Source organism: Vipera berus, assembly GCF_964194415.1.
Source record: "Vipera berus genome assembly, chromosome: 5".
NCBI lineage: Eukaryota > Metazoa > Chordata > Lepidosauria > Squamata > Viperidae > Vipera > Vipera berus.
In genome coordinates this window covers 5,133,219-5,144,894 of record NC_138207.1, presented here as the reverse complement: position 1 = coordinate 5,144,894, position 11,676 = coordinate 5,133,219, and the positions used below count along the sequence as shown (strand labels likewise).

Genomic DNA, 11,676 nt, shown 5'->3' with positions numbered 1-11,676 from the left:
CGCGACCATCCTAGAGAAGTGGTAGCGGGGGAGGGGAATGAGCTGAACCGGTGGCAGCACCGCACAAGCCTGAGCGAGAGACGGCTGGAGCTGCAGGGCTGTCAGGGCTCAGCGGAAGCACCAGGATCAGCGCTAGGCTCCGGCTGGAGCTCAGCACTGATCCTGGCACTTCTGCTGAGCCCAGAAGAAACGCCGATCAGCTGGAATGTTGCAGCATCTCCAGGGTCTTGTGATTTACATGCAGATGCTTGGCAACTGATTCATATTTATGATGGTCACAGTGTCCCAGGGTCATGTGAAGTGACCAAAACCTGCTGCAACCACCCAGCAGACGAGGGGAATAAAATCCAAAAAAAAACCCACCCCACCCCACCCTCGCTGCCAATCCTCAACAGAAAGTCTCACAACAATGAAAACCTTGGACAGGCAGAAGAGCGCTGCCGGGCGGGCAGGCTGGTTTCTTACTCGGCTGTGGCTTGGGGGGCACTTTTTTCAGTGCCATTGTGAATTCGAACAGTCACTAAGCGAACTGTGGTAAGTCGAGGACTACCTGTACTTCATCACTTTTTTCCCTTTTTTTTTTTTTTGGCCATCAAGTTTTGGATACCTTGCTAGGCGACTGGTGGTACTCGGATGTTGCCATATCCTAAAAGTGGTACGATGGGTGAAAAGGTTGAAAAGCCCTGTTTTAAACCTATTGGCTGCCGCCTAGTGGCCAACCGTATAAGTAGCTGCGCAGAAGCCTCTGTTTCAGTTCTGTTCCTGTTGCCTCAATAAAGCAATGTTCCTGTTTGCAGCCACTCGTCTCACTTACTGCCTCCAAAGAACTCACTATACAACAGTCACCCAGCTGCTTCATGCCTAGGGAGGAACTGGAGTTCCCAGCCTCCCAGTTTCTAGCCTGATGCCTTAATTGCTAAACCGAACTGAAGCTCATGTACATTATCCTTCTCTGTGGGTGCCCCGGATTTATGGAATCGGTTGCCATTGGAGCTCCGGATGGCGCCCGACCTTCGCTCCTTCTGGCGCGATCTGAAGACGCATTTATTTGAACAAGCCGGCTTGGCCTGATGGGGGATGGGTTGGGTTTTTATTGTCATTTTTAATATATGTATTTACTGTTTTTTAGCTTGGGCATATGTTTAATTCTTTTTTTAAACTTTTGTATTTTTTGTATTTTTATATGGTTGCCCTGTTCACCGCCCTGAGTCCTCCGGGAGAAGGGCAGTATATAAATAAAATTATTGTGTCCGACCCATCACAACCCCATGAACAATGTTTCTCCAGGCCTTCCTGTCCTCTACCATCTTCTGGAGTCCACTTAAGCTCATGCCTACTGCTTCAGTGACTCCATCCAGCCACCTCATTCTCCATCATCCCCTTCTTCTCTTGCCCTCAACCTTTCCCAGCATGAGGCTCTTCTCCAGTGAGTCCTTCCTCCTCATTAGGTGGCCAAAGTATTTGAGTTTTAGCTTCAGGATCTGGCCTTCTAAAGAGCAGTCAGGGTTGATCTCCTCTAGGACTGACCGGTTTGATCGCCTTGCAGTCCGAGGGACTCGCAGGAGTCTTCTCCGGCACCATTCAGTTACAACAGTGAAAAGTAACTGCAAGCAATGACCATATTTGCAATCTCAGGAGTTCAACATTGGGGTCAGTCAGTATGTGTTATCCTGCGCTTGACCCTTTTTTTTCTTCTCCCCCTCAGAGAGATGAGAGATTGCTTAAAGAAGCTATCTCTTCTCTTTTTTTAAAAAAAAATAATAATAATTTTATTAAAGATTACAATGGGGAGGACCTTGGTGCTCTCTGAGCTTGCTTGTTTTCTTGGAGATGTTTCATTAAAAAGCAACCAGGCTCAGAGAGCACTAAGGACCCCCTCATTTCAACCCTGAGCTACAAATATTCTCCTTTATTAGATTACAGTAGAAGTAATAAGTAAGGGACGCGGTGGCTCAGTGGGTTAGGACGCTGAGCTTGTCAACCAGAAGGTCGGCAGTTTGGCGGGTTGAATCCCGAGTGCCGCATAACAGAGTGAGCGCCTGTTACTCATCCCAGCTTCTGCCAACCTAGCAGTTCAAAAGCACGTAAAAATGCAAGTAGAAAAATAGGGACCACTACGGTGGGAAGGTAACAGCGTTCCGTGCGCCTTTGGCGTCTAGTCATGCTGGCCACATGACCACGGAGACGTCCTTGGACAAGCGCTGGCTCTTCGGCTTTGAAACGGAGATGAACACCGGCCCCTAGAGTCGGAAACGACTAGCACGCATGTGTGGGGGAACCTTTACCTTTACCTTTAGAAGTAATAAAAAGAAAAAAGAAATTTCCTCCTTCATCTAAACACACAATTTAAGTAAATTTATCCTCTTCTCTTAAATTGCAGTCTAAATTCCTTGAGAGAGAAATGCGGTCTAGAAGCGTGAACTATGAATAAACAAACTCTCCTGGCCTCCAATCTCTTAATTAAAAGCAACATCTGAAATTCTTGTCTTTCCTTCCTTATCAGCAAAAAATCCAGTGAAGGTTGTCAGACATACGAATTATCTATCTCAATACTGATTGAATAAGTCAACTTTCTATTTCTTCCCTATACTTTCAATAATCTCAGTTCTTAACCCCTTCAAATGAAATCCCACAGCTTGATTTTTTTCATCATTCTTCCAAAGGTATTTCAAAACTTTAGCACGTCTATTTTGTAAATTCAGTAAGAGAAATCCATCTTTATTTTTTTGGTCATTTCTCAGAAAGTCCTTCAAAACCTTTAACAGATTTCTATTATGCATACAGTAGGGGGGAAAAAATCATCGACATTTTTTTGCTTTAATAGTTGTATATCTCTTGTCTGTATTGAGTCACTTAGGTGAGAATGGTGATGGAAAATTTTATTAAAAAATAAATAAATAATTGAAATATCATCCTGTTTCAATAATTCAGTACCTCCTTCTCTTTCCACATTTATAACCACATTCGGGTTAATTTCAAATTTATCCAGAATATCTTGTTCTTCTTCCATCGCATCCTTAACCGTTCATTTATCAATCATTTCTGAGAGTTTCAAAGACCATTTGTCAAAAAAAAAATCATAATTTTCTCAGGTATTTCATCAAATAGTTAAACTGTTAAAATATTTCCTTCCATTCTTTTGTTATCCTCTAGTTCCCTCTAGTGTCCAATTCTAATATCCAGCAGTCCCATGATTTGTTTTGACTTTGTTGTTGTTGTTAGTTGCGAAGTCGTGTCCGACCCATCGCGACCCTATGGACAATATTCCTCCAGGCCTTCCTGTCCTCTACCATCTTCTGGAGTCCATTTAAGCTCACGCCTACTGCTTCAGTGACTCCATCCAGCCACCTCATTCTCTGTCGTCCCCTTCTTCTATTGCCCTCGATCTTTCCCAGCATTAGGCTCTTCTCCAGTGAGTCCTTTCTTCTCATTAGGTGGCCAAAGTATTTGAGTTTTAGCTTCAGGATCTGGCCTTCTAAAGAGCAGTCAGGATTGATCTCCTCTAGGACTGACCGGTTTGATCGCCTTGCAGTCCAAGGGACTCGCAGGAGTCTTCTCCAGCACCATAGTTCAAAGGCCTCAATTCTTTGGCGCTCAGCCTTTCTTATGGTCCAACTTTCACTGCCATACATTGCAACTGGGAAGACCATAGCCTTGACTATGCGCACTTTTGTTGACAGGGTGATGTCTCTGCTTTTTAGTGTGCTGTCTAGATTTGCCATGGCTTTCCTCCCCATTGTTTTGACTAGCGAAGGGGTAAACAATGCCACTTTCTCTCAAGAATTTTTCCCAAAACTTATAATTCCAAGTCCATCTGAATATTAATAATTAGAGGAGGGGCTGATATGGAACAGCATATTGGGGAATTGGGGATATTGAATGTGTTACAGCAGGGGTCTTCAGACTTGGCCCTTTTATGATTTTTGGACTTCAGCTCCCAGAATACTATAAATTTACAAAGCCGTAAATTTACGAAAAACAAGAGTTCAAGTCAAAGTGTTCCTACAAGTAGAGCGACCCCCTTAAACTGTGGCCGGCATGACTAGACGCCAAAGGCGCATGAAATGCTGTTCCCTTCCCACCGGAGTGGTCCCTATTTTTCTACTTGCATTTTTACGTGCTTTCGAACTGCTAGGTTGGCAGAAGCTGGGACGAGTAACAGGCGCTCAATCTGCTACGCGGCATTCGGGATTCGACCCGCCAAACTGCCAACCTTCTGATCGACAAGCTCCACGTCCTAACCCACTGAGCCACCACGTCCCTTTTTGAGCAGGAGACTTCAGACAAATGGCTCTCCAGTCTCTTTTTGGAAAGCCTCCAATGTTGGAGCACCCACAACTTCCGGAGGCATAGCGAACCCTTTAGGTTCCCAATCCTTCCCGCCTTGAGCTTCATTTACGAGCTTTGCGCGGCCGTGATTTCTACCGGCCGTGCTCCGATTTTAAACACGCGAGCCAGGAAACAGCCTATCCGCGCCAACGGAGAGGCTTCTCTTCTTTCTCTGCTGTATGAGAAGCAGCGCAGGGATGACGAGATGTAGAGGGACTAAACCAGGGGTAGGCAACCTCGGCTCTTTTATGACTCATGGACTCCAACTCCCAGAATTCCTGAGTCAGCTATGCTGACTCAGGAATTTTGGGAGTTGAAGTCCATGAGTCATAAAAGAGCCGAGGTTGCCTACCCCTGGACTAAACCATAGAGCCGCCACAGGCCCAGAAAGGCCTCTCGCAGGAGACCTGAGTCCTACCGCCTCTTTAAACCGGGCGGAAGCCGCCGCCCAGGACAAGGGTTCCGCCGAGCCGGAAGTGAGGGAAGACAGCGAATGGAAGAGAGGCAGGCCGCTGAGCGGAAGTCGTGCGGCTGAGGGGAAGCGAAGCGGCTTCGTGTGACGGAGCGAGGAGGATGAACAACAAATTCGACGCGTGAGTGAGTCGGGACGCCGCGGCATTGCGGGACAGGGCCGGGGGAGAGACATTCGCGTCAGCCTCCTGGTTGGAGGGGAGGGGGAAGGCGTGGCGCGTGCGCAGTTGGTCCCCGGAGCGGGGAGGGGTGGAAGCGGGGTTCGCCGAAATTCCACTTTGCTCCGGACTCCCGAAGACTCTAAAAGCTTTTTCGGGGACCGTCAGTGGAGCCCTTGACGGGCTCCGGGGCTTCGGCTTCCTCAGGCCGGAGCCAAGGTTCTAGTCCTCATCGTCAAAGACCCCAAAACGAGCAGGAATGTCTAAGCAGTTGTTCACGAAATGCGGGGGGGGGAGAGGGAGGAGGGAGGGTACAGGTAGTCCTCGACATAGGACCACGGCGGAGCCCCAAATTTCCTGCGGAGGACGTTTGTTAAGTGACTTTTGCCCCGTTTTACGACCTTTCTTGCCACAGTTGTTAAGTGAATCACTGCAGTTGTTAAAGTGAGTCGCGCGGTCGTTAAGTGAGCCTGGCTTTCGCCCATTGGCTTTGCTCGTCAGAAGGTCGAAAAAAGGGACTTTAAAAGTTTCTAACCTGGCGGAAATGGCAAAGGTCTCGGCGTATTTGAAAGACCATTCGCGACAACGATATATCCTGGAGTGGAAAAAATGGATTGATTACATCCAGAATAAATAAATATGGGACTAAAAAGTTTCATTTAGCATTTGAATAAGTATCGATGTCATATTTATATTGCTTGTCGTCATTTTATAAGAGCTAAAGTGCGATAGACCTAATAGTTTATTGTTGTTAGCATATGGTAGTTTATGATTGTTTTTTACTTTTATACCTTGTATTTAGCTCTGGGAAGTCGGGGAGGGGGGAAGGGGAGGGGGGGAGGGTTGGGTTGGGTTGGGAAGGGGGGGTGGGGGTGGGGAGGGGTTGTTTTGTTAAAGATAAAATGTATTGAAAAACTTTTCAATAAAAAGTAGGTTGAAAAAAGGGGATCACAAATGCCAGGACGCTGCGACCGTCATACATATGAGTCAATTGCCAAGCGCCTGGATTTTGATCACGTGACCACGGGGGGGGGGCTGCAAAGGTCGCAACTCTGGAAAAGGGTCATGGGTCACTTTTTTCCAGTGCCGTTGTAACTTTGAACGGTCGTTAAAAGAAACTGTTGTAAGTTGAGCACTATCTGCATTGAGGCCAAGGAGCCGGACCTGCCCCAGGCAGGGGATGATGGGTCATAACTCCTCCCCAGGAGCCCTCGGAGGGGAGACCATCAGGAAATCCTAGCAGGGGACTCGAACAGCACCCCAAGAAAGGGCAGCGGCGGGGGAGGGGGGGCTCGTCTCTCATTGCTGATGGCTGAAGGCAGCCTTGACTTTCTCCACGGACATCCAAGTAATCCTCAACGTCCGGCCACAGTCGAGTCCAAAATCTACGTTGCTAAGTGAGAAATCCCTTGAGTGAGGTTTGCCTTTCTTGCCGCAGCTGTTCAGTGACTCACTAATAATAATAATAATATAAAGTTGGAAGGGACCTTGGAGGTCATCTAGTCCAACCCCCTGCTCAGGCAGGAAACTCTATACCATTTCAGGCAAATGGCTGTCCAGTCTCTTCTTAAAAACCTCCAGTGTTGGAGCATTCACCACCTCTGGAGGCAGGTTGTTCCACTGGTTAATTGTTCTAACTGTCAGGAAGTTTCTCCTTAGTTCCAGGTTGCTTCTCTCCTTGACTAGTTTCTATCCGTTGCTTCTTGTCCTGCCTTCGGGCGCTTTGGAGAATAGCTTATAATAATAATAATAATAATAAAGTTGGAAGGGACCTTGGAGGTCATCTAGTCCAACCCCCTGCTCAGGCAGGAAACCTTATACCATTTCAGGCAAATGGCTGTCCAGTTTCTTCTTAAAAACCTCCAGTGTTGGAGCATTCACCACCTCTGGAGGCAGGTTGTTCCACTGGTTAATTGTTCTAACTGTCAGGAAGTTTCTCCTTAGTTCTAGGTTGCTTCTCTCCTTGACTAGTTTCCATCCGTTGCTTCTTGTCCTGCTTTTAGGGACACTGCAGCGGCCAAGTTAGTCACACGGGTTGTTGAGTGAATCCGGCTTCCCCATTGACTTTGCTTGCCAGAGGATTGCCAAAGGTGATCGCGTGACCCTGCCACCATCATAAGCAGGGCTTTTTTTCTCATCGAACGCTCATAACGGAGTTCCGGCACCTTTTTTGGGATGGAACCTTGTAGGGTAAGCAAGGCAGGTTGTATGACATGTGTGAGTTCTGGCACCTTTTTCTTTTACAAAAAAACCCCTGGTCATAAGCATGAGTCGGTTGCCAAGCATCCAAATATTATTATTATTATTAGCCTTCCACCATTCCCGCCACCCCTATATCCTGTCACAACTAATCTTTCCATTTCCCTCTCCCCTTGCCCATTCCAGCCAGAACTGATGAAGCTTTTGGGATGAGAAGCAAAATGTCTTCCTCAAAGAAAAACATAAGTCGAGTTGCCTTTCAGAAAAGCACTTTGGAGACAGCTCTGCTGTTTTGTCTAGTGGTTTTCTTTCCAAGGACTCAAAAAGTCCTGGCTTTTTTGAGGTAAGCCAAGGACCAGGTAGCAGGAGATGCAAAAGAGCTGAAGCCAAGCCATGGTAAAGTTAAGTGAGAAATCGATCTGGCTTGTTATTTATGTCGGCTGGCATTATCACCGCTCATATCTTTCTAAAAAAAAGGTAAGGTAAAGGTTCCCCCGCAGACGCGTGCTAGTCGTTTCCGACTCTAGGGGCCGGTGCTCATCTCCGTTTCAAAGCCGAAGAGCCAGCGCTTGTCCGAGGACGTCTCTGTGGTCATGTGGCCGGCATGACTAGACGCCAAAGGCGCACGGAACGCTGTTACCTTCCCACCGTGGTGGTCCCTATTTTTCTACTTGCATTTTTTACGTGCTTTCGAACTGCTAGGTTGGCAGAAGCTGGGACGAGTAACAGGCGCTCTGCTATGCGGCACTCAGGATTCGACCCACCAAACTGCCGACCTTCTGATCGAGAAGCTCAGCGTCCTAACCCACTGAGCCACCGCGTCCCTTTTCATGTCTTTCTAGTCCTTGTTAAATACCTTAAGGGGTAACAGATATGAACATATGAAGGACGGTTGCAGGATTGGGGTTTGGCTAGGGGGGGACATGATAGGAGTATTCCGGTATTTCAGAAGAGGGGGTCAACTGGTTTTCCAAAGCACCAGAAGGCAAGACAAGAAACCATGGATGGAAACTGATCAAGGAGCAACCTGGGATTAAGGAGAAACTTCCTGACAGTGAGGACAATTAACCAGTGGAACAGCTTGCCACCAGAAGTTGTGGGTGCTCCAACACTGGAAGTTTTTAAGAAGAGACTGGACATCCCCATGTGTCTGGAATGGTATCTGGTCTCCTGCTTGAGCAGGGGGTTGGACTAGAAGACCTCCAAGGTCCCTTCCAGCTCTATTCTGATTGAAATTGAAGATGCCAAGGAACCTTTTCTTCTTAATAACCATAGCGTATCAAAGAGATTTTTACAGCTGTGAGATTTTTTTATAGCTATGGTGTATCAAAAGAGATCTTTATAGCTATGAAGCGACTACTTCCATGTAATAATTAGGCTAACTATTCTTTGCAGGTGTTACTTTATTTTATAGCCATCTGTATTACCCATAATTGACTAAGACTGAGTCGTGTTTTTTTTTAACCTGGCAAGCAAAATGTCCAACAGCCATCATGTTGATAGATCAGGCACCGCTTTTCTTTCCTAAAGAAAGTTTTCGGCGTTCCTCTGTCTGCCGCGACAAAGATTTATTTGATAGGTCTTCAGTTGTCGAGCTTTCTGCTTTGAATTTCATAACACTGAGGTATTATTGCTACCCAAATTGAGAGATGGGAACATTTTTTGAAATGTTTTTTTGCTCGTTCAGATAAATTCAGGTTTAACACTTAAAAGAAGAAAACTGCTTGGGACTGGATGCATATGGTTTAAAGCAGGAGTCTTCCAACTTGGCCCTTTTATGCCTTGTGGACTTCAACTCCCAGAATTCCTCAGCCAGGCACGCGTGCCTGGCTGAGGAATTCTGGGACTTGAAGTCCACAAGGCATAAAAGGGCCAAGTTGGAAGACCCCTGCTTTAAAAGGGACGCAAGCAAAGTTAAATTTCTCAATGTGACATCCTCCCCGCTGTGTTGGGACTACTGTGCCCATATTTATGTAGTTGCTGATGAGAATGACATGAAATCAAGCTTGATCTCAAAACACCGGGGAGGTGGAGTTGTTGACGATGGTGTGTTTTCTTATTATTTTTTTTATAACGCACATAAGACAAATGACAAATCCGACAAAGGTGTTTTTTGTTTTTTAACAGAAGATTAAAATATCCCCAAAGAAGCGAGAGAAAGGAATGTAAAACTAAACTTAAAATAATCTTTTTTTTTTCTTTTCTTTCTTCATAGCCGGTACATATAGGATGAGGTTATGTCGTGCTTTATATTTGAGAGCCGGTCTAGCCTAGGGATTAAGGCACCAGGCAAGAAACCAGGAAAGCTGTGGGTTCTAATCCTGCCTTAGGGATAAAAGCCGGCTGGGTGACTTTGGGCCGGTCACTTTCCCTCCGCCTGTGATGTCAGACTCGGGTGGCAAACCAGGAAATCAATCCCTGTCACAACCAAAGGATTTACACTAGGTTAATTTAAAAAAAAAAACCATCACAGCCTGCCCTGGGGTGGGGGAAACACTAGATCAGGGGTGTCAAACTGCCAGCCCGTGGGCCAGATGCGTCATGCCGAAACCGCGCCGGCAATGGGGAAAAAGTTGCCATATGCCGCGACGCGTCACGTGACCATTGAGAGTTTGGGGAAAAAAAAACCTGGACTAGACGCTTTGCCTATCGTATGCTTCGAAGTACCTGAGTGCTGCCAATATAGTAACCGTCTTCAAAGCAGGTGTGTATTTTCCCAGATCGTGTGGCTAACCTTTGTAGGTGCTCTGTGACCTTTGAATGCACAACTGCTGTGAAGAATTGCAGTGTCTGGGGCCCCCCCTGCCTTCAAAGCACCTCCCTAGACTCAAATGCGAAGAGTTTCACGGTCCCCAACAGGCCTTTGAAGCTTAAAATAGCGGCCGGGTGATGGAGGCAGAGCATACAGTAGTGGCCAAAATTGTGGAAACCTTTTGGGGAAAGAGTATGGTAGAAAATGCCACCTTTGGTTAAGTTTCCACCCATTTTCCTTCCAATTTCTTTATAGCTGTAGCCTTGTTCACTTAATAATACTATTTTACATCGCTTTCTAGGCGACCGGCCAACTCTTTTCACCGTTACTTTAACTTTTATTACGTCTTACAAGCTCGCTAAGTGTAAGAACACAAAAAAAACCCCAACCGACTTGATAAGCGATCACGTAACACACTGACAAATTTCCTCCTCGCAGCTTCAATACTCGACTTCAATGACTTGAATCCTACTCTGATCTGATTGGCTCATGACACCTGATTGGCTTTCTAAACGCTCATGCTCATTGGCTACAATCAGATGAAGGAAAGCCAGCTGAGATCAACCTAAGCGAGTTGTGCTTCCTTTTTCTGGTTATTTGGCTATAACGTTTCATAGAATACAGCACAGATAATTGAACAAATGTTGTTGCATTACATTCTTGATTAAATTATCTTTCCATTGATATATAATTTTATGGCACTACTCCAAAAAAAAAAGTGGTGTTATTAGCCACGCAACCTCAAAATTGCACTTTTCCCAAAAGGTTTCCACAATTTTGGCCACTACTGTAAGAAGATCACAGATCTCTCACAGATCATCGTTAGTAGCGCGATCTCTCTCTAGCAGCCTGCCTTTGGGGAATTTGGTGACCATCAGTAGAGCTGGTCCTCAATTTACGACCACAGCTGAGCCCAACACTTCTGTCGGTAAGCAAGACAGTTGTTCAGTGAGTCTTGCCCCATTTTAACACCTTTTTTGCCAAAAAAATCACTGCATTTTTAAATTAGCAACAGGGTGGTTAACAGAGAACCTGGCTCCCACCCCACCCCACCCATTGACTTTGCTTGTCAGAAGGTCGCAAAAGGGGATCCCGTAACCCTGGGAGACACTGAGACCGTTGTAAATATGAACCAAGCTGCCAGGCGTCTGGATTTGGATCACATGACCCCCGGGGATCCTGCAACAGTCACAAAAGTATGAAAAATGGTCCCTAAACGAATGGCCGTAAATTGAGGAGTGCCTGGAGCAGTTGCGGAACGCTGCCCTCCGCATTCACCTCTTGTAGTTAATGATAAAAGGAGAAGCTTGTTGCTTTTTTTTTTTAAATAACGCCGTTTTAACTGAACCGTTGCCGTAAGAATTGATAGTCAGCAAGGTCGGTTTGCATTGTCGGGTCAGGTGAAGGAGGAGGAAAAAAAGAGAGGCTGAAATGGAATAATTTGTCTCGATGAAGGCCAAGCTCGTAAGTTTAACTCGGCTGGTCAGGATTGTTGGGAATAAATTAGTTTACCTCTGAACAAGCTCTCCTTGAACGGAAGTTGCTATTGTTATTCACTCTTCTTGTTTTTCTCAATACAGGACATATAGTTCCCCTTGCCATTCTCAAAGTCCTGTTAGGTAAGTTACGAAGGTCAGTGAAAAAGCTTTCACTGAGTAGAGATTCCAACTGAGCTTTTTCCCTTCACTCCACCCGGACTTCCCGGACTTCCCGTTTGGGCATGTAATTGTCACCTGTGTGAAATTAACTCCTTGCGGTAAATGCCTT

At 46.1% G+C, this 11,676-nt stretch overlaps 2 protein-coding genes across 9 annotated transcripts in view; both read left to right on the top strand.

Moving 5' to 3' along the window:
- LOC308669013 (solute carrier family 12 member 9-like) overlaps positions 1-11,676 on the top strand; it is a 376,525-nt gene that overhangs the window by 16,046 nt on the left and 348,803 nt on the right. The window lies entirely within an intron of this gene.
- Positions 4,795-11,676, top strand: part of EIF4E2 (eukaryotic translation initiation factor 4E family member 2) — a 52,323-nt gene continuing 45,441 nt past the window's right edge. For 3 of the 8 annotated variants that reach the window (XR_014026649.1, XM_081329477.1, XM_081329476.1), the window contains exon 1: positions 4,795-4,922. Coding sequence is in view for 5 of the 8 variants with exons in the window: in XM_081329477.1 (XP_081185603.1) it covers positions 4,903-4,922 (20 nt within the window). In the remaining 3 variants the exon portion in view is untranslated. Of the gene's footprint in view, positions 4,923-9,081; positions 9,862-11,489; positions 11,529-11,676 lie in introns of those variants that run through there. The other 5 variants (XR_014026650.1, XM_081329478.1, XR_014026651.1 and 2 more) reach the window with 4 other exon arrangements.